A 25,470-nucleotide genomic window follows, 5' to 3' on the forward strand; every position below is an offset into this window, starting at 1 on the left:
GGAAATGCAGCGAATGGCCTCGAACTCCTCGGCCCCGCCACGAACAAAATACGGATTCTTCGGGCACTTCTGGAGACCTGGGTGAGCTATTGTATAGCTGGGATAGCTATTATAGCTGTAATAGCTGTAGCAAGTGACTATGACTGTGGTTATCAACAACTTCGAAGCTCAAGCCCATGGATATAGGAACAATGGCCTCATCACTCCCGTTCTAAGCTCTTGATAGCTCCCGATCCCTCGACAACATCGGGCTATCACGGGGAAGGTCGGGAACACCAGCGCAAGAGCCCATAAAGTATATTATATCATCTGCCCATCTCTTCTTTTCCCTCTTTTTCCTGAAATCACACTGACCTCACTCCAGTTCCACTAAATCTCCACCACCGGTGAGTCTGCCCTGTCTCCCTTCACCGATGACGCTTGCCCCTCCATCTTTTGCCCCTCCTTCTTATTTAACTCTGCCCGCTTTCAGCTCTCGGTAAAGAGCTTGGTTTGACTACATTTAACGACTTTATTATTGGATATCTGACCTTCTTTCCTTCTTTCCTCCTCCAGATTTCTACGAATCTTTGTACAAACTTCATAATGGGTGTCCTTGAGCAACTTAACCGCAAGTCCGGCGTCATTGTCGGCGACGATGTCCTCCGTCTCTTTGAGTACGCTAAGCAGAAGGGCTTCGCCATTCCCGCCATCGTGAGTCCCGAATGTGTTCTCCTGAGGAACCTTGCACTAATTCAATCTAGAACGTCACCTCCTCCTCTACTGTTGTCGCTTCCCTCGAGGCTGCTCGTGACGACAAATGCCCTGTTATTCTGCAGATCTCCCAGGGTGGTGCTGCTTACTTCGCCGGTAAGGGTGTGAGCAACGAGGGCCAGAAGGCCTCCATTGCTGGTGCCGTTGCCGCTGCCCACTACATCCGTAGCGTGGCCCCCGCCTACGGCATCCCTGTCATCCTTCACACCGATCACTGCGCCAAGAAGCTCCTCCCTTGGCTCGATGGCATGCTCGATGCCGATGAGGCTTACTTCAAGCTGCACAACGAGCCCCTCTTCTCCTCCCACATGATTGATCTCTCTGAGGAGCCCGTCGACTACAACATTAACACCACCGCCGCCTACCTTAAGCGCGTTGCCCCCATGAAGCAGTGGCTCGAAATGGTATGTTGGCTTAAAACGAGTAACAGCATTGATATAGTGCTAACCACTTCTACAGGAGATCGGTATCACCGGTGGTGAGGAGGACGGTGTTAACAACGAGGATGTTGACAACAACTCCCTCTACACCCAGCCCGAGGACATCCTGGCCATCCAGAATACTCTCGCTGCCATCAGCCCCTACTTCTCCATTGCCGCTGGCTTCGGTAACGTCCACGGTGTCTACAAGCCCGGCAACGTTAAGCTCCACCCCGAGCTTCTCTCCAAGCACCAGAAGTACGTCAAGGAGCAGACCGGTTCTTCCTCCGACAAGCCCGTCTTCTTCGTCTTCCACGGCGGCTCTGGCTCCTCCAAGGAGGAGTTCAAGGAGGCCATCAGCTACGGTGTCGTCAAGGTCAACGTCGACACTGACATGCAGTACGCCTACCTGACCGGTGTCCGTGACTTCGTCCTCAAAAATAAGGACTACCTCATGTCGCAGGTCGGTAACCCCGAGGGCGCTGATAAGCCCAACAAGAAGTTCTTCGATCCCCGCGTCTGGGTTCGCGAGGGTGAGAAGACTATGAGCAAGCGTGTCAAGGAGGCCCTCGAGGACTTCAACACTGCTGGCCAGCTGTAAATGTTGACCTCTGTGTGATGTCGCATAAATGATTCCCTTCTTTACCTCTTTCTACTACCCTCATATCATCCTCTCTTCATGCGGCCGAAAAAGCGTTGGGCGTCCTGGGGATGTGGGCGTCCAGGTTGTATGTAGCGTTGTATTCTGACACGCTGTAATGAATGTTCATATTACGGTTTTTATGATCGCTCTGGAATACAAACTGTAATGTTCTGCTTGATAATTGTATTCCAAGACGAGTCCCGCTGTAGTTACCAGCCAGACCGTAAGTATACTTCGATCGATCCATTATCAACTCCATTTTTATCAACTCCATTTTCGAATTACACATATGTAGGTTGTTACATTATATTTGGTTATCAGTACAATAACTATGTACTTGGTGCTTTTCTTGTCCTAGTTATTGCATTATATCTCAGTCCTGATAATCCAACCTCTCGGACACGAAGTGGTTTACTCGACGGGCAAACGGGCTTCTCACCTCTCATGTCTGTTACTTGCTTCTGTCTTATTATTTAAGTGATTGACTAACAATCTACTTTTCTTATACCTCTCATACCTCATTTCTCAACTGAACTTCCATCAATCCCCTTCTCCACTATGAAACTCAGCTTGTCCCACCATCAAAGATAGATCATACCAGCATTACCATGCCATCTACGCAATTAACCCAAGTGCCACAATCGGTACATACAACCAAATCCAAGCATAGCCCTTCCTACTAACTAAGCTATTACTAAAAGGTCCTAGACCTCAGTGGAGATCTAGAAGAACTGGTATACACCAAAGCAGCAATTGGAATCTACGACCGAACCATGCTGGCAATCGTCAACCCGACAACAACACCGATGGAGCTCAATCTCCACCACGGGTCCTGGCTACAGGCCAAGTCGAAAGTGGCATCGCTCCACCGGAGCATCGTGGCGGATTTCAATCGGCTGCCGCGTCATATGAAACGCACTTTCGTGAGGGCCAATCGCTTGACTTTGTCGGAGCATGGGTTTCGGCCATCTGCAGATAACTTGGAGATCACCCGTCCTGGTAGTAGGAGGGCTATCGCTTTGCTTTGAAATGGGGAGCTGGGTTACATACTAGCATTGGCATGTTGGTGGAAAGAGGATTGGCTCTGTTAATTGTTGCTAACTGGAATGTTGTGCTAGAGATTCATCAGCTTGCACCTCTCATCCTGCACCTTTCTCATGCTCCATTTTGACTCCATACACCAAAACATTTGGTATGGACCTCAGCTGCTACACCTTTCATCGCCATCCCATAGTCAGCAACGATAGATGATTCCACACTCAACAACATACTATTTCCCCTTTCAGCGCAAAGAATGCTACCAGGGCAAGTTGTTCTGCTATAGAGATTGTGGTCTGCCTCATTGTCTGTAGAGGGAGGTGGTAGGTGTCCATATCTCTTTTGATTTACGTTGGGATGCTCGAATGCTTTCACTGCTAATGGAAGGCTCGAAGATGCATGCAATAGCAAATTGATTCTCAGAATTAAGAATTCACAAACACATTGCAGCGGTTCTTGTACTATGTAGGTTCTTTTGACTCACCTATTGATGTATTCTGATCCTGTACAAATTATCTACGCGAAAAGTGCGATATAGCAATAGTGAGGAAATTGACTGGTAGAGCAATGGTTGATGGCCATGTTTCTGCTGTAGTGAGGATAACCCTTCGAATCTGTCGCGATGCTCGTGTATGAAAGGGCTGGTTGACTGAAAAGACAATTCACTATGTAAGGCTAACATCTATCTACAGGAACTACTGTCTTGTTCTAACGGAGCAGACCCAAAAAGGGATAATGGATAAAACACTCAGTTGATGACATGGCCAAGTAACACACTATAAACCAAAGCAGTGATGATCAGATCTAGCATTGATGAATTTACAAGAATAACATGATAGCGTTTCAGTCGTAACGGTGCGAGTCTCAGATAGCGACAACTCAATCTATGATCCGGACAAGATTCCAAACATGCAACATCTTACACGCTCAGTTCCGGGACGGCAGCATATATGAGTTCATGACATAAGATATCCTTTTGAAAGAGCACCCAAATCTCGAATCAGAGCACAGCAACACTATCAACAAGCGTGTTTACGAGTCCACTCCCGCGCAATCTCCTCGTAGCGTGGCCGGTCGTTTTTGTATTGCTCCGCGATCCGTCCCTCGACAGCGTCGTCTGGCATCGGCTCAGATAGTAGCTGCCGGGCGAATTGAAGAACTGCGGCGATCTTCGAGCTGGGTTTCCATTCGTCGGCTCGGAGCATGCCTAGGCACATGCTTCCTTTTTCGTCGTTCGTTACGTTCGGGTGATATATTCTCGTTGCGAAGGAGACAGTCGGCGGCTTGAAGGGGTATTCCGTGGGTAGGGAGAGCTTGACTAGGAATTTGCCATTCTGTATTGTTTGCCGAGAGGTTAGAAACACTGTTTGTTGGACATGAACTGTGAGGTTCGAGTTCGGGGACTCTTAATGGAGACCTTGGAGATGATGGGGGTAAATGGGGCTACCTAGACTATGGTTTGACTTACCTGATATGGTGAGCCTTCAGGCCCTTCCATGATGACCTTCCACTCGTACACGTTCGACTCATCGGCCAGTTCAACCCTGATCCCTTCCGGGGGGATTCGGTGAGCTCAGTCAGCTCCTATGAAGATAGTCAGCACACTGGTAGATGAGATGATCATGTGGAAATATAGGTACTTGCCTTGGATATGCGCTTGACGCTGCCCATTATGGTGTTCGGTTGTGGATTTGGCGGGGTGATAAATAAGAGCGGGGAGGTTGAAGAAGAATGCAGGGAAACGCCTAAGTGCAAGACGCGTTTAAATGTTGAAGCAACAAATAAATAGAGATCTACTAAATAATATGGAAAAGATGCTATGTGCAAAAAGATGCTAAAAGGACAAAGGGGGATTTTACGGTGAAGCTAGAAGCTCCAAGTGGGGTGCGCGGCAAAAGACGTCAGTGGAGAAGTTTGATATGTCGGCCGCTCTATCGATGTCCAAAATAGTAAACACTATAATTGACACCCATTGTCTATTGATAACTCCCTGCCATAACATTTGATGCATTTGGTTACATTTTTAGCATTATCCAATGTATATTTTCGCCCATTACTCTCTCTGAACCATCACCATCAGTCCCATTAGTCCCAGCATGACTGTCTTGAGCCAGGGGTGCTCGCTGAGCATGATAGTAACGTATCCGACCATAGGTACGTAGCCACGAACACTGCCGACAATATCATCGGTCCGGTGAAGATAATCCTGGCCTAACCTTGTCAGTAACCTTCAGAGATGGCCCCAAGATCTTGTATCGCTTACCATCAGCATACAGCTCAGTATCGTCTGCCAAATTGTTGTCACCCTAGCGATATGTTAGCAATTTCCTAGGCCATTCGAATTGTCGAGTCATTTACCTTGGTGAGAAGCATATGCGAGTTAGGTGTTGTGTCCCTAGAACTTCGTTAGCATAATGAAGTAGCCACAAGAAAAATTGCCGGGCAATGATCGAGGACATACACTGTAATTTCTTTCACCTTCTTTGCGCTCGCCCGTCCTTCTACCTCAGGGAAAGTGCGAACAACCCTGTGGACAATCGGAATAGACTTTCCCCGAACATTATAAACGAGAACTTCTCCGATCTCCGCCCTTGTGTTTCGATTCCAAAGAAAGAGCAAGTCCCCACGCTGAAATGCGGGCTCCATTGATCCTGTGGAAAGGGAATGTGAGCTGTGTTCAGACCGCCATAAAATAGCTTTATTTACCGGACAGAACCACAACTATTGGAGAACTTGATGCGGACACAACTGAAAGGCCTTTCCACAGCATGAAAGCCGTGGAAAGAACAAGCGCAAAGTTCAGCACTTGTGCAATTGATTGCCGAGCATTTGTGATGCTGGATGAGAGGGAGGATAGCATGGTGGGCGGTTCGCGGTCAACGGAGAGATGGGAGGGCTAGGGTAGGTCGCTCTAATAGTGACTGTTCTTAGTCAGAAACTGCAGCGAGTTTATTTCTTTTGTTTTCCTCATGGTAGATGAAGACGGTACCTATTGTGTTCAGCTAACTAAGCTGGTTGGGTCGTGTTTCGATAGAGCTAGAGGGTGCGGAGATGTGGCCTCGTCGGAGATCGCCTTGGCGCAGATCCACTAGCTTTCCGCCTTGCAGGTATGTATAACCACCGTGTAAATTGTACGGAGTACCACATATGAGTTCATAGATCGGATTTCAGCTGGTCCAGAAATAGTTAATTGCATGCCAAAATGAAGCAATATTGATAGTAATAAATAAATGGCTGCTTGGTATATCCGTTTCAGGCTCTATCTGGGCAACTCTGTAACTATATATAGCTAATCATATTCGAGATATACATGTTTTTCGCGCTCTATATCCTCAATATCTTGTCCCATCAAAGACAGTATTTGTTATGTTAGATTTAAGCAATGACATACAAATCCTAGGCTCTTGCAGACCATACAAGACCCTCCGGACATCCTCGGACATCATCGGTCAATGGCTGTTTTTCATTGTCTGGGATATGGCCACAGCTCGTTTGATATTCCTTATAGAAAATAATACATAGCTTGACATCATAAGCAGATTCTTTTTGTCTATTTTTCCCTGATTTTTCCAAGAGTTTCACCTTTTGGGCTGCGCGAAAAGCCACTATGAAGAATGTTGAAGACAGCCATCCCTAGAAATCAAGTCACTAGACTATGTCTCATGGCTGAAATTGTGGTCATTCTCCGCACTATACGATGGCCAATTACATACATGGTAGTGATGTTTGAGGTATAGACTTGATTTCAAACATGTAGCCCGATCTACCTACCATGTCTCAGCTAACCCGCCTATCAGCAGATGGAAATCTGGTAGATTATAGGTAAAATTCCTGGGGATATTTTAGGTGATTGACGCGCGCGTATCTATCGCCGACTGAGCTCTAAAGACCCCACTGTGCAGATTGCAAGGGGTTTCATTCTTCGGGGCAAGGGTTGCATAAAAATGTCCGAGCAGAAGCATTTTCAAGATGATAAAAGCTCGAATCCCACTTTTAGATCAGCTTTCACACAGGACTGATGTACTGCAGACAAGGGTGACCCAGTCGCACATTATTCGTTATCATTTCTATGGTTTGCTTCAATATGCAGTCTATCTCCTCGGAATCAACTTTATCGACAGGTGAGCCCAAAGCTTCAGCCATTGAGCTCCTGCATGGCCATTATCTTGAGCTTACCCCCGATGGGAAATATGTGCGATGGTTGCGAGATCACCCAAGGCATCCTCGAAATTGGTCTAGCCTACGAAAGACTTACGATATTGTCCTTATCTGTATCTTGGATCTTTTTATGTGTGACCAGACTAAAACTCAGTGTTGTTTTTTAATAAGCTAACAATACTAGAACAGCATCTAGTACCGCAGGTGTGAGTCCATAAAGCTATCCATGACCTACCTTATTGCCGAGCTAACCCTAGTCTTTTCTAGTCGGCAGCTGCCGCACAAGCCAAACATGAATACCATATCAGTGAAACGCTCTCGATCTTTATATTTGTCACAATGTGAGATCAGTTGGTCTTAGTCTACTTTGCGTACCTAACATTAAGCAGATTTCTTCTCGGCCAGGTGGTAGGTACCATCTTATTTCCCCCGTGGTCGGAGACATTTGGGCGCAAGAACATGTATATTGTGAGCAGTGGTCTCAGCGCCATTTGCTGTATGATAATCGGTCTCGTCCGTTCAATGCCGGTCATTATCATCATGCGCATCGTCGCCGGGCTTCTTTCCGCGATCCCTTATACCATCATCGGCGGCAGCATCGAGGACATGTTCAACTCGCATGCTCGAATATGGACCATGTACTATTGGACAATTGCTTCAAATATTGGGCTCATTCTTGGACCTATTATGAGCAGCTATATTATTGCAGGTCTTGATTGGTATGTAGCACTCAACTATGGTCTATGTCAATTTCTCACAACTCCCTAGGCGATGGAACTTCTATATCTTCGCCATCATTATTACTGCAATTACGGGTGGTCTCTGCTTTATTCGCGAATCACGACCTTCCTTGTTGCTGGCGTCCGAAGTGAAACGGGTCACCGATATGACTGTGCAATATATTCCACCGCCACTCAACCACGACCATATCCCGGATCTCAATACATTTTTAAAAGAAGCCCTATTTCGTCCAGCCCAGCTGTTTTTCCAAGAGCCTATCATTTTCGTCATCGCAATGATGATCTCCATCGCCATGTCCCTCATCTACATCTTCACTGAAGCCCTCCAACCCATCTACGAGTCAATGGGATTTGCAAAAACCGACGCTTCACTGATATTCGTTGCTATCGGCCTGGGAACTTGCCTCAGCACATTGACCCGTGTGCTAGACAGCTACATTCTCAACCATTTCCGCAGGCAAGGACGCCCAATTAAGCCAGAATATAAGCTCGTCGGGCTAGGACTTGGTGGTCCATTCTTGGCGATTGGTCTATGGTGGTTCGCCTGGACTATTCCACCTGGGACCCAAACTCCATGGATTGTGCCCACACTTTCCCTCGTTCTGGTAGGCTATGCGCTGACGGAAATGGATACCGTGCTGTACGGCTATATCTCCGATGCTTATCTGAGTTACTCGGCCAGTGCTACCGCTGCTGTTGCATTCGTGCGAGCGTTGCTGTCGGGTGTCTTTCCGCTGTTTACGACGCAGATGTTTAATCGGTTGGGGAATAATCTTGCTATGTCTGTGCTTGCCGCTGTGGCAACTGCATTTTGTATAGTACCGCCTGTGTTTATCTTTTATGGAGAGCGGATTCGTCGGGCGAGCAAGTTTGCTCGATATAGCTGGGAAATTCAGGAGGAGCTGGGTAAAGAAAAAGAAGATTGGTGAGCTTGGGGCTTAGTTACTATCTGCCGCTTACTCCTAGCAATACGACTTCAGCTCTAGCGACCAAAATACCCGCAAAAAGGCCTATAGACCATGTCAACTGAATGATCTAGCCGCCTAAAACCGAATTTGCGGCCCCTCATTTGCCTAGATATTCTGACTAGTAGTCAGAAAATACCTCGTCATAACTAAATGAAGTATGATAGGACTTCCTAGGAGCTCTCAGACATTTTGTGCTATCAGTAATGTGATTGGTGAGATAAAAACAGACCCTAGGAGCTCAAGCACCGAGCGATCTTTCTTCCGGCAAAAGTTGATGTTAAGCAATGAAAAAAGTAGGACATAAGAGAGAAAACCGGGAAGAAATGAGAAAAACAGCAAGAGATACCTCCGCGTAGCCCAGATTGATGTAGTCATTTTGCATGAGCCAGTCATAGGCAGACGAAGCGAGGAGTTAAGAACAAACTTGTTGGCACATAGCTTCCAAGGACTGCACGCCGATGATAATATCCCCTTCGTGTTGATTTCGGGGTCTGCAGAAGATGCTTTCAAAGTTGAGCACCAAAGGTGTACCATGGATTTGCCCATCTCGGTACGTAACTCTCTGTGTTGGTCGGAAAGAGGTATCCATGTGATTTCGGGTCTTATACGGATTTGGGGAAGGTCCTTCGGACCATACCTCCACGTCTACTCGCCATGTTGGCTTGCGAGTAGTGGTGATGATAACTCTTGGAGCGAGAGAGAAGTATGAAGAAGGTTAGATTCTCTACAACGATCGAGATCTAGTTAGCTAAATAGCTAGGTGAAGCCTGACAAACCAGACATCGGCATGTGATCGGCACGTGACCACCACAATAACGACGCACTTGGTGAGATGGTCAGAGTTGCTATACCACCACTGGGCGTCCTTGCATAGCTGGGAGTAGGATTCTGATACGCCGACTTCAAGGGCCAGGGTAGGGAATCCCGCCCCCCCACCCATCCCATTAAAGATATCGGCTGGAGAGAGCCACCAGTCAGGTTCCTTAGCCACAGACATTCCTTGAGTTCTTAGCGATGGGCGGGATAGGAAAGCCCCATTGTCATAGGAAGGCCCATTAAGAATAGCTGGATCAATAGGGCTTGAGATAAAACGCCAATGATTGAATTGTGTTTCTCAAGGGAACATTCTACAAAGCATTTGAGATACAGACTATAAGGACCAGACCAACAAAAGGTAAACATCATAATAACTTACTGAACATAAGAAAGGAGATATATCAACATAAAATGCACCTATGCCCCTTCAGTGGTCTTAATGGTGGTATCCTCTCTCCGAGTCAGACTCGATTCCCAATACTTCTCTTTCTTGCCTCGATTAACGATCAGTCCATAGATATCAAATGGATCGACAAAAGTCTGGAGCCAATGACGGGGATCATCATAGCCAGGGCCCTCAATCTCGTTGACGCCATCTTCAGCGAGATAAATCTTGTTTGATCGCGGAAGCCAGCGCATGGGATGAAAGACATTCAGCAAAGTGGTATTGCTATACATGAGCACAACCTCAAAGATCCAAAAGTACCATTCCTGTTTCAATACAGGACTGATATTCTCGAGGTCAGTGTAGGCATTCAGACTCGCGGCAGTAAAGTATTCCACTGTGCGATAGATGGTACGAATCGTGATGAGGGTACAACTGCAGTATAACACCAGTAGTGCATGCTTGGTCTTGTGGTTCAATACGCCTCCTCGGGCGCAGTTGAAGTGGAATCGGCCCGCCAAGGCCACAAAGCCTGTCATTAGAACGATTTGCATGATAAGCGCCGCCTTCAGTAGCGCCTTGCCTATGTTTTGCGAGCTAACACTAGAGTTTGCACTTGCGACTCGGGCCGCTCCGTTTGCGGTAATGCTCTCGATGGCCACACCTAGGGCTATGAAGGTTGTGAATACGCGGCCCGGATGGATTGGGGAGTGGTATGGGATGTAGTAGAGTATGCGGCCCAAAATGAAGAAGTTAGCACCCTCATATACTGGTCTAGAATAATCGAAGATTGGTTGTCAGTAGCGTATCCCATTATGGGCTGGATACTCCTTACGGTCCGGCGAGCAGAAGCACAGTGCTTGCTATATAGATGCCTATATTTCCCCACTGCCCGAACGCTCCAATAGTCCGCGTGATGAAGCCTCCCGTGAACAGAAGGGCAGACCATGGAAGAAGTCCGGTGACTTTCCAGGACTTATATTTGCTGGGGGATCTGGTTAATTTGGAGTTTCATAATGAGTAGGGGTCACATACAAGGATTGATATGCATGGATGCCGCCAGAGATAGCGAAGAGAATCGCAAAGGCAATTGCAGCGCCTTTGTTGGGTGCATAGAACCACAAGCTTCCCTCCTCTTTGTTTGTCAGATAAACTATCAATCGTGATTGACTTGGGCGACTTACGATAAGATGACCTTGGTTCGAGCATAGTTGTTGTAGATCTATATATTGCTTGGTGCGAACGATCGATTTGCGTAAAAACACCGCACTGTGTAGTTGATGTAATTGATGGTAAGTTGGACAGTATGAGTATACTCAAACTAATTCACCACACTATGTAGGTAGGGGACGTTAGACACATATATATACAACAACTGTATGGGCACTGTTCACTTTAGGTAAGTTCGTATTCCTTCAAAAGCCTCATGAACTTTATTTTGGCTACATGGCTCCTCAAATTTCCTAGATTTACGAATAATACGGAGTAGTCACAGCCAATCTATGCTTGGGCCTAAAATGACCTCGTATTTGCCTCTGCGCTATGCTCCTAATACGAGGCTCACTGCCACAGATCTTCGACTTATGATTCGCCAACTTTATCACGCTAATCCAACATAAGTAATCTCGTTTTCGCTTGCTTGAAGTGCATGGGATAGGCCTTCAGCGTCATCAATTTAGTTCAACTCCTAACGTATACATAGTACTCCGTAGAGAGGTTGATAAAAATGGGCATGTAAAAATGGAATAGCTTTGAAGCAAGAGGGCCGGGAAGATGCCCTGTCGTGGAATCATATGGCTACCGCAGTCTATCACCACCAGTACTCCACTGGGTTTGCCTGTACATTTTGTAATACGATTAAACGCTTAAACTGTACTGATATGCGTGACGAGAGGCCACTGCTGTCCGATTCATTCTTTCCCACATACATAGTTGCACGTGATCTTGCTGTTGTCGGGGTGACTGATAGCCCAAAGCGGTAAGCGCGATGTTGATCTGTGGATGTTCTGGACTTTCCAGTTTGATCGCGCGACCCGCACACCTTCGAAGGTCAACGTCACCTGCGTGTTGTCTAGATACTCACGAGCCGCCCAAAATGCCGCCAAAACAGCCCCAGACATCGCTGTTCCAAGTTTACCTTCGGTTACGCCCCCCGATGACCCCAAACCCCAATGAATGTGACCGCTTTTTGAACGTTGAGGCGCCAGAGGCTTCGCAGGAGGAAACAGAGATCGTCTCGCCTGCATCAACACATGTTACTCTTCAACCACCAAATGACACGAGAAAGCGCGCCGTCGAGAGGTTTGGTTTCACAAAGGTCTTCGAGGAGACCGCCTCGCAACTGGATGTCTTCCATGACACTGGGATGGAGCCCATCATACGTGGAGTATTGAAGGAGAACCGAGATGGCCTAGTGGCTACCCTGGGAGTCACAGGCAGTGGAAAGGTCTAATCCCGTGTATTGTAATATCGCGATAACCAAGCTAACGGGTTGATCATACACAGAGCCACACCATTTTAGGATCCAAAACCCAACGAGGAATGACCCAAATGGCACTTGACGTTATCTTCCGCTCTTTAGAGTCGACAAATAAGACTGATCATGGTAGCATTACCCCTGTGATGCTTGCCTCGCTGGCTGTCGCGGACGCTTCTGAAGCCCAATTGTTCTCCGCCCAAACATTTCTGGAAGCTGTATATGGCGAACCAAACGGACGTACATCGAGAGCGCAAACACCGATGAGCCCATCTCGCGCCAATACCCCTTTGACGGTACGAAACCCCTTTACCCTGAACTCCCCCCAAGGATCCCCAACCCCACGACCACGTACCCCTGGATCGTTTCTCCCAAGACTGAGATCTAAATCTGGAAGCCCCCACAAGATGGATTTGTCTCATATTACCAGTCCCCATGACGCTGCTGGATCTGGCCTTGGCCAGGTCTCAACTGAGCCCTCTGGATGGATCACCCCAGGATTTTCTAATCCTATCCCCTACACCCACTGCAATCTATTTGAGCCCAAATCAGCTAAATCTCGACTTTATGTCTTCAAGGAACCCACGCCTGCCTTGAACTTTCCTCGCCGTCACATACGTGAACGACCATGCGCCCTTCCTAGGCTGCCCGACATGAGCCACCTAACTGTAGATATGGACTCAAATGCCGACTATGTCGTTTTGGTGTCAATGTACGAAGTATACAATGACCGGATCTTTGATCTTCTGTCTCCATCAATTGCCTCGGGTCAGGGTACCATGTCCCGCGGAAATAACCAAAAGGATCGGCGACGTCCCTTGCTCTTCAAGTCTACCGAAGGCTCACCAGATCGGAAACTGGTTGCCGGGCTACGCAAAATTGCTTGCAGCAGCTATGAGGAAGCACTGGCCATTTTGGACGTTGGTTTAACTGAACGCAAGGTAACTGGCACTGGAATGAATAGCGTTAGCTCTCGAAGCCATGGCTTCTTTTCCCTGGAAGTCAAGAAGCGGACATACTCAAAGCGAACTGGTGAACACAACTGGGCTGGAAACGCCCTCACAGTTGTGGATCTCGCTGGTAAGTAGATTACATTCTTACTGTAAGTCTGTAACTAATCAATCTAGGCTCCGAGCGTGCGAGAACAGCAAAGACAGCTGGTGCCACACTTGCTGAGGCCGGCAAGATTAACGAAAGTTTGATGTACCTCGGCCAATGCCTGCAGATGCAAAGCAACATACAGGATGGAATGAAGGTATGTTTTGAACTCATAGTCAGTGTGCTCTTTTTGGCAGCTGCTAACCTACAAAGACCGCTCTCGTTCCTTACAGACAGTGCAAATTGACCGAGCTTCTGTTTTCGAATTCATTCCCATCATCTCACCAGATGTCCAGAGGCCAATATCCCCAGAAGGCTATCATGATCGTCACCGCTGACCCTGTGGGTGATTTCAACGCCACCTCCCAAATTTTGCGTTACTCCGCATTGGCTCGTGAGGTTACGGTTCCTAGAATTCCCTCGATCTGTGAATCTATTTTGTCTGCCGCTTCTGGCAGTCACCGCTCAATCAGTGGCTCCACTTCGCCAAATTTTGATTCAGCCGAAGAGCTCGAGAGAGCTGCTGCTGAGATCACACGCCTCACACGCGATTGTCACGGCCTTGCTGTCAAGCTAGCCGAAGAAGAGATTACACGGGCTGATGTTGAGATGAGATTAAGCGCTGCCGAAGAAAGATGTCTTATGATCGAGCAAGATGTGCGAGAAGAATGCTGGGCAGAGATGGATGAGAAAATGGAAGAAGAAAGGCGACGCTGGCAGAGAGCATGGGATGAGCAGGTTCGTAGCCGTGGATCAGCTCAAAACTTGCCAAATGCTAATAAAACTAGATCGGTCGCAATGACGAGCACATCGACAAGAAGGTTGAGCTTGTATCCCGCGGATTCCAAAGTAAGTCTGCCCATGAGGAGCGAAATATGATAACTCTTAAACTGACCTTTCTCTCCAGTCTTTGAGGATTTGGCGTCGAACGAACGAGTGGAAGAGCTTGAGCAAGAAAATGACCAGCTTCGCCGCAAACTCGCCGCTTTTGAGCGTGAGATGCACAACCAATCCCCGACAAGAAAGAATAGACCCAAGAATGCCACGTCCGCGCGGTCTAATCCCCTCGGCCGCGGTAGCGATGTTGAAAACGCTTTGCAACGCATGGATCAATTGAAGCTTGCAGATACCATGTTTGCTCCTCCATCGCCAGGATCCTCGCCTATCAAGAAGACGAGGAAGATGGGAACTCGAAAATGGGACCTCGCCCCAGAGGACCAGATCTAAGCTGCCGTATCCTCTACTCCGTCATGACTGTTACGATTTATTCTTCTTGTGCTTTGAGATACTCAAGCTTTTAATTCCTATGTTTTATTTTGGTTAATACGGAATGATATCCCTTGGCTAAGGCGTTTGGAGCAATCGATCCTTTGTTTAATAAATGTTCATATTTCATTTCCACAATCCCAGATTTGGATTTTGCGAATATTGTACACGGTAGCTCGTAAGCCATTTAAGCCATCTGTCTCTTAACGCCATCCTATCCTATAGGTCAAATAGATCCTGTCCTGGGAAGAACACCCCATGTGCTCCATAAACCGGAAAGAAAAAAAAGAAAGCAAGCCCACTCCTGGATTGTAAAGCAGATTCCTCAGGACTCAGAGGGCGTAATGTCCATGGCATCTTGTTTCTCGGTATCTCGCTTGTCAGCGACATGCTCAATCTCAGTATCATTGGCAGATTGATCGGCAGTGTGGATCTCTCTCTTCTCTTTGTGTTCTTCCTCCAACTTTGTTCCATCATCCTGCATCTCCTCATCCTCGTCCCTATCACCCTCCCCTTCTTCGCCTTCATTCTCATGATCACCCTCATCGTCCTCGCCGTCCCCTTCATCCGCACCTTCATCACCGGTCCCCCCTTCCTCTGCATCAGTGACATGAGGGAAAAGCGCCGAGGCCCCCTCATCACCTAGCTTCGTGTCCTCATTCTCGCTCAGCTCAGTCTCGTCAGCACTGCCATGCTCATCTCTCTGCTCAACCGAGTCATCCCCAGTAACAGAAATCTGCTTGGCTGAACCACGAGACGCCGAACTCGGCCCGGCAGCAGTATGCCCAACACCCTGCGGAGTCGCAGGTGGCTCCGTCTCGCCCGCAGCAATTATTTTACTCGCCACGGCCCGGGGAGCCAGCTTCGTGTTCACGATTGTGTCGGCGCGTTTTTGGATGTCGCGGCGGGCGATTCCCTTTGTCCGGCCGCGTGGTGCCGGGTTATCAGATACTGGAATGAATGTTGGAGCAGTTGAGGTCTCGGGAAGGCCGTCGCCTAACGTGAGAACGTGGTCGACTTTCATCTTTTCTTTATTTTCCTCGGTTGGTTGTTCGACCAGGTGGGGCGTGTTGATTTCGTAGAGTCGGGCGTAGAGGTCTGCGATCAGGTCTTCGAACATGGTGATTTTCATGAGGTTGTTGTTGAGCTTCTTTAGCTCTAGGGCATCTCGGAGCAGTTCCAAGACGGCCTGGCTCTCTGGCCCCAGGTGAGGTAGGCTTTCCAGGCGAGCTGTCTTGGTAGAGAACTCTTCCCATCCGATTGGTTTGAATACGCTTTCTTCGTGACCTTCATTGATTTTGGCTGCGCGGCGGATGATCTTTGCGTAAGTTAGGCAAATGTCTTCCCACAGCTTGGTGTGGTTGAAGAAATCGCCTTGCTTCTTTCTCACACGGCGCAAAAGTTGATCTAAGCTTGCACGATCGTCAAGCTGGTCAAGCAGGCCAACAAAAAAGTACACGTAGCGGGTCGTGTAAACGAAATGTCGACCCGGACGTTCAAATTCTGGCCGCCAGACCTGGATCGTAAGTGTCTTGGTGAATATTTGGGAAAGTTCCTGCTTGGCAGCAATGGCAGCGGTCGCGTTTTGCTGGTCGTCGTAAATGATATGCGCAGCCTATGGGTTGTAAGCAGTATGAACAAAAAAAGATCAAGGTGCGGGTGATATACCTTTACACCCATACGATGATGCCAGTTAGACTTGTCAGCGCTCTTGTACTTCCGAAGGACTTCGAGTATGTATGTGTTCCAACCCTCCATATTCTCAGGGGGGTCGATCTTACGGGCCCAGGGAGTTGCAAGGAGGGTCTTGCTTCCTTCGGTGGGCTGATATTGCTATTAGAATGGGTCCTTCATATCAGGAGCGATACAACTTACCGTCATGTTTCCTCGACGAACAAGTTTGTGCACAAAAGAGAAGAGTTTGAAATGTGGCTCAAAGATAGGATCAGAGCGTGAGTCTCTTCGCTGCGGAAGTGCAGCAATGGCATCGAGAATAGCATTTATCACCTCTTTCACTTCGACCTTTTTTGGGGTCGTTCTCAAGGAATCATCGCTGGTGAACATTTTCCAAAGACATTTGCCAAGCGTGTAGTGAGTCCTATTGAGTGTTAGTACTCTTTCTAATGTCCCAGGTCTGTAAAGTCCCGTTGAAACCACTTACATCCATCGCTTAGACTTGTCAACAGCTGCCCGTTTGAGAAGGTTGCTAGCAAAATTCCACGTGGAATAAGCCGACATCTCCTTGAAAGGCGTTCCCTTGTACATTTGTTGGCTCACCTCGCTGCTGTAATGACGAGGGAAGTCTACAACACTGAAGACCCCCATGGACAGCGGCTCGCGAGAGGATGAGTAGAGGCGGATACCAAAGTCGGAGTAAAGATCTGACATCGCTTCTCTAGTCTCTGCCGTTGGCTCTGCAGTCCTCATTGCTGTTGAAACAGCCATGGCATAACAATGAATGGCATTTCGCTGCAGTGCTGCCAAGTCCGACCGGTTGTTATTAATCTTATCAGCTGTCCATGTAATGTCTTCATCAAGCTTTGAGTCATAGGTTTGGGCAAGCCTATACCAGGTTTCCCATCTGTCTGTTCCATGATCCAGGTCTTGTCTAAAGAACCCGATGGCGTCATCAAGCTCGCTTGTTGGACCAGGGCTGAGACGTTTCTGGGATCGGAACTTGGTGAGTGCGGCATGGCCGAGAAGGAAGAACCACCCCTTCGAAGCGATCTTCGCGTTCTCGGTAGGAACTATCGTCGTCGAAAGCTCTGTAATACCCTGAACAGCACGGAGAAGATTGGATGGGTTGATTGGAGCTTTAAGATATACATTCACAAGGCGACGATTGAAAGTCAACTGAGGTGTCTGTGAAGAAGCCTTAGTGGGGCCAATCGCTTGCTGCATCTTCTCGATGGTAGTCTTCAATTCAGACTTGAACAAGTCCTTCATATTCATCTTGTTGGCTTGTTGCAGAACAAAGTCGATCATCATGATCGCTGTAGGGCGATCTAATTTCTCCGGAGGACATCCATGATCCACAGTCCCATCGAATGCAGAGAATTTGATACCATGTAGGTCGAGAAGTATTTGACAGACATCAAATTCATAATCACCCTTGGTTTCAAGGCCAAAGAGCTCCGACTTCAGAAGTTTCAAGAACTTCTTTTGCGAATATCTGCACATCGATCGAACGCCCAATGCATTATGGACGGAACGAAGGAAATGAATGCGGTCTTCAAGCGGATCATTGAAAAGCTCCTTGTTCTGAGCAATCGCTTCCATGAAGAGGGTATATTGTAAGATCCAGCATCGAACATACAGCTCTCGCATTTTTTCTTTCATGTTTTCTAGCGATTTCGCCAACGAGCCTCGGAAGTCGCGACCGGAAATCTGCCCTACTCGCACCGAGTCCTCGTAAAGGATAAAGCTATGTAGAAGCCTCACGAGGCGGGCTATAGCAGATATTGAGGTTTGCAAATGCTCCATGTCGAGACAGTCAAATGCTTGTTCCGAATCTTCGAGAATAAGCAGTATAGCCTTGGCCACAATGCCATCGAGGGCTTTCAGCCAGCCCAACAGAGCTACTTGACGATGTTGGCTTGTTTCCTCACCGTGTTTCGCTGCCTCGAGTTCTGCCATTATCACTTCGATGCTTCGTAAATAGCAAGAGACAACTTTAGGAGGGTAGTCAATGGCTTGGTATGCCTCCTGGAGTCGGCGCCAGAGGAATAGTCGCAATGTAGCATCTCCTCTATCGAGGAAGGCAGCCATCTCAGCGAGATGTGAGGTAGGGTGGTTCATGTCACTCTCGGTTGGCATTTCAGCATACTCGATCGACGAGGGCTCAAGAATTGGCTCTATTGCTTCGATGAGAGTCACGGGATCCTCAGAGTCTGAGTTGAATACCTTGGCGAAAAAGTCCATGCACTTGAGCTTCAAGACCTCCTGGTCTATCACAGCAGCGGACAATTCTGACATCGTAGCATTATTTATGAGAGTGACACTTGGGTCTCCAAGGGACTGAAGTATCTGCTTCAGGTCTTGGAGACAGAGCAAGATATGTTCTCGCTGTGCGTCCCCGGCAAGATTGACATGGAATGCCGATGCCCACAAATGGCGCAAAGTGAGGTTTGATTGGGATTCGCCGGATGGGCTGTGGTTGATAAAATGATCTATGGATGACCGGGCTAGCATACCCCAGCGAGCCAGCCGATCACGCTGTGCGAGTTTTGTTTCTTGGTCTGTCTCACTGCCAATATTCTCAACCGAAGCAAAAACATCTAGATGAAGCTCGTAGATGGTTTGTATCATCTCAAGTTCGAAGAGGTCTTTAGCCTTATACTCAAATGGAGCTCTATTGCTTGAGCCAAGAATTCGAGCTTCAAGATTCGCAATCAGTTCGCTGCACGTCCGGTAGGTAAATTCATCCTCCCGAACTAGAATCTCTACCACTGTCTTCTTTAGGTCTTTTGGCCACAGAAAATTGACGTAAGTCGATTTTGCCGTCGACCAGTTCGAAGTCTCTTGGCCGAAATCCGGCATGAGAAGACACTTTAGCCATTCGAACAAAGTTTCATGGGAATGTAGCCAGTCAGAGTTGATGGCATTGGAAAAATTATAAAGTTGCTCCCCGGAAGGAAGCTCTTCCTCGATAACTGGCTTCCAAGCACCTTTTCTTGAGTGCTCAAGGAAAACAGCCAATCCCGACTTGCTTGTGCCACGGATGTCCTTCAGCGGAGATAAATCGTCTTTCTGCTGCATCAATCGAGACTTTTCGTCATCCCATGTCTTCATGAGCCCTCGGAGATCCCGAAACAATCGCGTCTCAATATCTTGGGGTGTATCGCTTGAGTCATTCGCAGAGCACTTTTCTCTTAGGTCTTCAACGCTACCGAGTACATCGATACCGATCTTCGAGAAGAGGGAGTCGACAGTGCTAAACATCCAATCATCGGCATTGACAAAAACCTCAAGACGGTCTTCGTAATACTTGTCTTGATCGAATGCAACTTCTTCAGGTGGTAGAGTGTCGGCATTTGACTCTCGGGCTCGGGTCCGTCTGCTTTTCATGCGGCCGCCCTCCGGTTCTTCGTTCGCAGCCGACGCAGACGATCTTTTGCGGACGTGCACTATAGAGTTCGTGTCAACTTCTTCTGCATGAGTCCCATCTTGTTCGGCCTGTTGATCTTGTGGCTGCGTTGATTGACGTTCCAACGACTCCATCAATTGCTTTTCAGCACTCTGATCGATGGACGATTGTTCCTCGCCTCGCTCAGAGGGCTCTTTCGTTAGCTGAAGTAAATTTTCTTCGGGCTTGCCATTACTTTCGGTTGCCTCAAGCATCACGTCGGCAACCTCATTACAACCCTTGTGTCCCTCGTTATCTATAGCCATTTCCGTGTCCTCCGCATTGTGTGTGGGTGTGGTTGGATCTTGGGAGTTTATTGCTGGTAGGATAATACCGATGGACCGAGTGGGAACCGCAGCGAGCGAGTCATTATCTTCATCGTCAAGTGTTTGGAGAAGCGCCTTGCCAACTGACTCCCAGGTCGAGTCGGCAGGATTTATCTCTCGGCGGAAAGCGTGCAGGGCAAGAGGGCCCTTTGTCGGATTTAGGCAGCGTAAATCGGCAGGAAGGGCGGGCAAATTCGGATATGGATCCTCATGCTGTTTGAGGTATTTCAATAATGCTTTTTTTGGCCTCTGGGCGGGGATTTGCGACGCAGATAACTTGTCGAAGAGGGACTGCAGCGTGCTCCGCAAGCGTTGCTCCGCGAATATCTCCTCTAGGCCAAGCTGCTCTGACCTTAGTTCCAAGCGATTGTCATCGTCCGCTAGCACACTTTCCAAGCAATACCGAGACAAACGGTAGCTGTTTAAGGAACTGCTGAGTCTTGCGCTTTGCCTCCAGAGGTTGAGATCTGAGTCGTCACGTTCCAAGGCATCCCCAAAAGACCCTAAAGCCTTCCTTGATGCCTCCGTCAACTTCCTTTGTGTTTCCTGCTCGGATTCGGGGGTCTGTGGCGCGGTTCGTATGGAGTCTTGTACTGAATCGAGGACGAATTTGCCGTGATTTTTATAGGACAGATAAAGCGTTTGGAATAGACTAGAGGTAGAGTCGTTGACGTTGAACTCAGCGATTGATTCTGTAGCAAGTTCATCTTGCACATCGTCGAATGCACCCCTTTTGAAATCAGAGATCGACTCTGGGTATTTGAAGATATCCGAATTGAGAAGAGCTTGATAGGCCTCTGCAGCCTGGGAATAATGCTCTGGCCCTTGTGAATGCAGTTTCAGGGCACCATGGTAAAGCTTCAAAGCTTCCTCGATCTGAAGCTCCTTGGTGTCGTCAACTTCCTCTTCGACAGCCTCATCGGGCTCCACATTCAATGCCACCCAGCTCGACATGGTATGAGCTCCACGTAGGGTCCCTCAAATCTTAGCTGAAAAAGAGAAATCTGGCGACAGCATCGGGGAGGATACTGAGACCCTAGACTAGATGCGGGCAAGAAGCAAATCAATTGGTTATCGCGGACAGCACCCATGGACGTTATCACGCGTTGCACCAATCGGGGAAAGTGATTTGGGGCCTGGGTGCCTGGGTGCCTTGTGGCCTGGAACCCTTTTCTTAGAGAGTAACAACAGTTGGGGTATTCTAGATCACTCTTCGCTTTCCCCTCAGCGCAACCCCTGAAACGTCTTACGATTCACGCAGCATTCATTGCATTTAGATACCCTCATCTTCGATTCCATCGCGCTTGTGCAGGTGCCATGGTCGCGCCCGCTGTTCCTGAGTATGTGCTCATCTCCCCATTTACGTGTTCCCCGGGTTGCGTATGCATGGCCATTGTTCGAGATTGTCGAGAGTTGCCACTACGAAAATTACAGGAGGTGTGACTGACATTGAGAACATAATTTAGGATCCATGAGGAGGAGGATATCTATGTTGCCGTCGATGCGCGAACGGAGTCCTTGCAGAGCTTGCGAGAATTAGGCCCTCCAGACTTGGTCTATTTGGTGAAGCAGCCTAAGGCCAATTCCACTCGCCAGGTAGGTTAGAAGATACCAACTTTTCTTTCATGATACAATCTTTCATCTGTGAACAATCGATTGATTTTCTATCGATCGCAGACCGGACTTTATCACCATGTCACCGGAATCGACGCCTCCTCGTCCGCTAGCTTAGCCGCCTATGTTAATACCCTCACATTCTCTCCCCTCGACAAGACGCATAAAGTGGTATCGGGGATTTACTGGTTAGAATCTATTTGGTACAGTGTTGGGTTCCCATGCTGATGTCTATACAGTTGCTACAATGCATTCTCCCATCTCGATATGCGCGTCGAAGTCAAAATCCCCGGAAGCTTGGAGAGCTACTGCATTGATGAGCGCGGTGACAAGCGAGTTGCTACTGAGGCTCTTTGGCTTGAGACCTTCCTTTGCGCCGTTCTGAGGGCTTATCTCTATGCGGACGACGGAAGTGGAGATTCTGTCAAGAAGATTGTTGGAGTTCGACGATTCAACCCCGTGACAAACACGGAGATGGAGCACAAATTCTTAGATGCTGCCGAAAAGCTGTTCTTCTTGGGTATAGATATCGAACCAATTTGCCTGCTGTGTCTCTGACTAACAACATTTCAGGCCGCCAACTGAGCTCTGACCCCGAAACCCAAGTCCCTAACACTGTGAGCAACCACCTCACAACCGGCATCCTCAAATACATACACACGACTGGCCGTTATACATCTGGAATCAACTTGTTTGAGAAGCTCCGCACAAAGGATGTAGAGGTTTCGTCCCTACTGGCTCGTGTACAGATTATGGCAGACGAGGAGGTGCAAGCGGTACGCCTCATGTACGACGCTTTGCAGGATGTTCCGATGGACTATGCTCTTCTTGATTGCCAGGCTAGTTTCTGTCAAAGCAAAGGCGAAAGCGAAATGGCGCTTGAGTGCGCTAAGCGTGCAGTTACTGCAGCTCCAAGCGAATTTAGTACATGGGCTCGCCTCGCAGAGGTATATGTCGGTATGGAACGCTGGGACTTGGCGCTTCTGACTCTCAACTCGTGCCCCATGTTCACCTATCAAGATAAAGATACCCCTCGCATGCCACAACCGTCACGCATCATGCTCCCAATTCTTGCTGAAAGCCTTCTCGATGAAATCGACGAAGGCCAGCCAAAACAGGGAGACCCTCACGACTATGTTCACCCCTCGCTTCGAAAGATCCATGCTGCTAGTTACCAAGGTACTTTCTTAAAGGCGTACAATCTTCTGACAAAAATCGCTGCTGCCATTGGATGGGATCAGTTACTCAAGGCTCGCAGCCAGGTCTTCGTGATGGAAGAAGAATACCGTGTTGAGCGACAACATGTTCCTAAGCCCGCTACGAACGGCAACAGCCCCGCCAACGAAGATGACTCTGGCTCTGTGGCTGGCCCTGACTCGAGCGAGCCGTCTTCGGAAGAAACTACTAATGGAGATGCGGGAGACAGTCACCCTGAAAGCCCCCTCGAGCGACCGGAGCAAACAGTAGCATCTGAAGTTGCCAAGTCTGGCAAGGAAGATGTATGTTTCAAACACATCTGGACGAATTTCATAATGAGCTAACTGTTTGTGTCACAGCCCGACCCATCTCACGCTTCATACACGCAATTCCGAAACAAGCGACTTTGTGAAAGATGGCTAGATAACCTGTTTATGGTACTTTACGAGGATCTGCGCATCTACACCATCTGGCGGACCGAAATGGCCCAGTCCCGTCAACAAGCAATGGAATACAAGAAGTCTCCTACCGAGTGGGAAATTCTTGGTGAGCTTGCACAGAGACTGCACCATTTCGACGAAAGCATTGAGGCATACCAGAGCTGTCTCGCCACTCGGTTCTCGCCCAAGGCTATGCGTGGAGTCTTGAGGTTGTACGAAAAGCGAAATGACACCAGAGGCATGCTCGGCGCATTGATCCGTCTCATCGCCTGGCAATATCGCTGGTACTCCGAGGTATGCTCCTTTCTCTAGCTAATATCGCTCGGACCACTATAACTAATAAACTATTCAGTTCTCCCCCGAACTTTTGTTCCTAGTTCGCAAGCTCATTGAGGACGAGGGTGCTGTCAAGGTCCGCAGCATTGTCCAAGCGACAAACCTGCCTCAAGCCGTCCTCGACCTCACACACCAGTATTGTCAACTATGTGCCACCTTCCGCAGCAGTGGTAGCGACACTTGAATATGTTCGCGATGATCAAAGACAAGCTGAGTTGGAGTTGGAGGACAATTTGATGCCTTCCCCTGGATATCAAGATAGAAAGTGGAGCGCAGGCAGGGCTAATGACCACCCTTGATGACACCCCTTGTTTTGCACTTTCTCTTGGTCCGATTGTTAGTTTTCTTAGATGGTATATATTTTATATGTTCCATATCTAGTCGTGTGCCCCATCCAACATGATAGGTGGATCCCGTACGGAGTAACCCTAGTAGTTTGGGGTCCGTATCCATTTAGGCCTCGACTTCTCACTGCCCAACGCTAGTATATGCATCGGAACCCACTGTGGAGAGAAACATAGGACTCAGCCAGTAGCGGCGATTTCTATGCACGTCATCTTCCAAGTCCCCGAGAACACAGCGAGGATTGGCTACTTCCATGAACTAACTTGATGTCCCTAAATCTATAGACACATAGGACTCTACATTCACAGCATCTCTAGTTGGATACAGGAGACTATCACAGCAAAACAATCCAATCACCCACTCAAGGGCGAATTGTATTTTAGTTCAACATAAATTTTTTGCCGCAAAGAAACCAAATTCTCGATAGCAAAATCACTCCTCTTCTTCAGCCGCCTCAATTTCAGACAGATCTGACTCCTTAGGAACAGCACCGTCCTTAGCTCGAGCAGCACTGGCAGCCGGAACACTCTTCGTGGCGGTATCAGCGGCACTCTCTTCCTCGGCGTCTTCCTCACCAGGCTCTTCGTCTCGTTCGCCACTTGCGCCGTTCGCGCCCTCGGAACCCTCGTCATCATCGACGGGAATGGCTTCAGTCTTCTGTTTCTTGGCTGCCGGGGCGCCTGAAAAGGGGTGTATGTAAGCGTGGGAAAGTTGGGGATGAAGAGGATATCCATAAAGGCTAAGGGGAAAACGTACCATCCTCTTTGCCTTTCTCTTTGCCTTTGTCTTTGCCTTTGTCTTTGCCTTCTGCTTTTGGTTTTTCTTCTGCTCCTTCTCCTTCCCCTTCCTCATCTTCGTCAGACTCCGACTCTCCTTCCACCTCTTCCTGTTCTCCCTCATCGCTTCCTTCCTCTACGTCGGGTTCGGAGTCTTCATACCTAATTCAACGCGCGATCGGGTTAGCAAAGACCAATTATGTTTGAGAGGTTTCGCGCGACGTGTTTCGAGGTCGTCTCGTGATGGAGGCATAGCTAGTACAGCCGTGCAGAATTGTAGTGGAATGATGCGTAGGACATGCAAGAATGCGAAGAAAGGGAGAATTGATAACGAGATGGAACAACATATGAACTCACTCTTCCTCCTCTTCACTCTCATCGCTAGGAAGGGCCTGGAGCTCCTCCTCAGTCTCTTGCTTTCTCTTGCGGGTAGTCATCGTAAAAATATTTAGGAGGTTGGTAAGAATTAACTCAGTATAGAGGGTAGGGAAGGATGGAATTATAAGGGAGAGAGAGAGAGAATGTTCTGAATTGGCAAAAGTCCCTTGAGT

General features: G+C 48.3%; 11 protein-coding genes across 11 annotated transcripts; 5 read left to right on the forward strand and 6 right to left on the reverse strand.

The window, feature by feature from the left end:
- Positions 1–585: 585 nt before the first annotated feature.
- N7518_004054 (fructose-bisphosphate aldolase FBA1) lies at positions 586–1,773 on the forward strand (the record flags this gene model as incomplete). Its single annotated transcript, XM_057184981.1, has 3 exons — positions 586–693; positions 744–1,157; positions 1,213–1,773. The coding sequence occupies 3 exons, from the start codon at positions 586–588 to the stop codon at positions 1,771–1,773; spliced, it is 1,083 nt and encodes a 360-aa protein (XP_057041751.1).
- A 650-nt stretch (positions 1,774–2,423) lies between these two features.
- On the forward strand, positions 2,424–2,843 carry N7518_004055 (uncharacterized protein; the record flags this gene model as incomplete). Its single annotated transcript, XM_057184982.1, has 2 exons — positions 2,424–2,459; positions 2,517–2,843. 2 exons carry the CDS (start codon positions 2,424–2,426, stop codon positions 2,841–2,843), a joined length of 363 nt encoding a protein of 120 aa, XP_057041752.1.
- Positions 2,844–3,872: 1,029 nt separating this feature from the next.
- On the reverse strand, positions 3,873–4,351 carry N7518_004056 (putative ubiquitin conjugating enzyme (UbcB); the record flags this gene model as incomplete). Its single annotated transcript, XM_057184983.1, has 2 exons — positions 3,873–4,187; positions 4,322–4,351. The coding sequence occupies 2 exons, from the start codon at positions 4,349–4,351 to the stop codon at positions 3,873–3,875; spliced, it is 345 nt and encodes a 114-aa protein (XP_057041753.1).
- A 555-nt stretch (positions 4,352–4,906) lies between these two features.
- sec11 (signal peptidase complex catalytic subunit SEC11) lies at positions 4,907–5,713 on the reverse strand (the record flags this gene model as incomplete). Its single annotated transcript, XM_057184984.1, has 5 exons — positions 4,907–5,064; positions 5,117–5,159; positions 5,212–5,248; positions 5,315–5,504; positions 5,560–5,713. The coding sequence occupies 5 exons, from the start codon at positions 5,711–5,713 to the stop codon at positions 4,907–4,909; spliced, it is 582 nt and encodes a 193-aa protein (XP_057041754.1).
- Positions 5,714–6,937: 1,224 nt separating this feature from the next.
- N7518_004058 (uncharacterized protein) lies at positions 6,938–8,680 on the forward strand (the record flags this gene model as incomplete). The annotated part of the gene is made up of 5 exons (XM_057184985.1): positions 6,938–7,143; positions 7,196–7,217; positions 7,279–7,352; positions 7,401–7,730; positions 7,780–8,680. 5 exons carry the CDS (start codon positions 6,938–6,940, stop codon positions 8,678–8,680), a joined length of 1,533 nt encoding a protein of 510 aa, XP_057041755.1.
- A 787-nt stretch (positions 8,681–9,467) lies between these two features.
- Positions 9,468–9,716, reverse strand: N7518_004059 (uncharacterized protein; the record flags this gene model as incomplete). Its single annotated transcript, XM_057184986.1, has 1 exon — positions 9,468–9,716. One exon carries the CDS (start codon positions 9,714–9,716, stop codon positions 9,468–9,470), a length of 249 nt encoding a protein of 82 aa, XP_057041756.1.
- Positions 9,717–9,952: 236 nt separating this feature from the next.
- N7518_004060 (putative RTA1 domain protein) lies at positions 9,953–11,129 on the reverse strand (the record flags this gene model as incomplete). The annotated part of the gene is made up of 4 exons (XM_057184987.1): positions 9,953–10,694; positions 10,756–10,905; positions 10,956–11,055; positions 11,105–11,129. 4 exons carry the CDS (start codon positions 11,127–11,129, stop codon positions 9,953–9,955), a joined length of 1,017 nt encoding a protein of 338 aa, XP_057041757.1.
- Positions 11,130–12,015: 886 nt separating this feature from the next.
- Positions 12,016–14,721, forward strand: N7518_004061 (uncharacterized protein; the record flags this gene model as incomplete). The annotated part of the gene is made up of 6 exons (XM_057184988.1): positions 12,016–12,366; positions 12,426–13,476; positions 13,524–13,651; positions 13,708–14,232; positions 14,283–14,343; positions 14,402–14,721. The coding sequence occupies 6 exons, from the start codon at positions 12,016–12,018 to the stop codon at positions 14,719–14,721; spliced, it is 2,436 nt and encodes an 811-aa protein (XP_057041758.1).
- A 364-nt stretch (positions 14,722–15,085) lies between these two features.
- On the reverse strand, positions 15,086–21,165 carry hir3 (putative transcriptional corepressor of histone genes (Hir3); the record flags this gene model as incomplete). The annotated part of the gene is made up of 4 exons (XM_057184989.1): positions 15,086–16,375; positions 16,429–16,584; positions 16,636–16,858; positions 16,922–21,165. 4 exons carry the CDS (start codon positions 21,163–21,165, stop codon positions 15,086–15,088), a joined length of 5,913 nt encoding a protein of 1,970 aa, XP_057041759.1.
- Positions 21,166–21,528: 363 nt separating this feature from the next.
- N7518_004063 (ChAPs family protein) lies at positions 21,529–23,996 on the forward strand (the record flags this gene model as incomplete). The annotated part of the gene is made up of 7 exons (XM_057184990.1): positions 21,529–21,551; positions 21,678–21,807; positions 21,889–22,013; positions 22,065–22,345; positions 22,399–23,324; positions 23,382–23,756; positions 23,815–23,996. The coding sequence occupies 7 exons, from the start codon at positions 21,529–21,531 to the stop codon at positions 23,980–23,982; spliced, it is 2,028 nt and encodes a 675-aa protein (XP_057041760.1). The 3' UTR covers positions 23,983–23,996.
- A 579-nt stretch (positions 23,997–24,575) lies between these two features.
- N7518_004064 (uncharacterized protein) lies at positions 24,576–25,356 on the reverse strand (the record flags this gene model as incomplete). Its single annotated transcript, XM_057184991.1, has 3 exons — positions 24,576–24,823; positions 24,900–25,081; positions 25,277–25,356. The coding sequence occupies 3 exons, from the start codon at positions 25,354–25,356 to the stop codon at positions 24,576–24,578; spliced, it is 510 nt and encodes a 169-aa protein (XP_057041761.1).
- Positions 25,357–25,470: the final 114 nt, after the last annotated feature.

Source organism: Penicillium psychrosexuale (genome assembly GCF_028828465.1).
Source record: "Penicillium psychrosexuale strain IBT 29551 chromosome Unknown utg000003l, whole genome shotgun sequence".
NCBI lineage: Eukaryota > Fungi > Ascomycota > Eurotiomycetes > Eurotiales > Aspergillaceae > Penicillium > Penicillium psychrosexuale.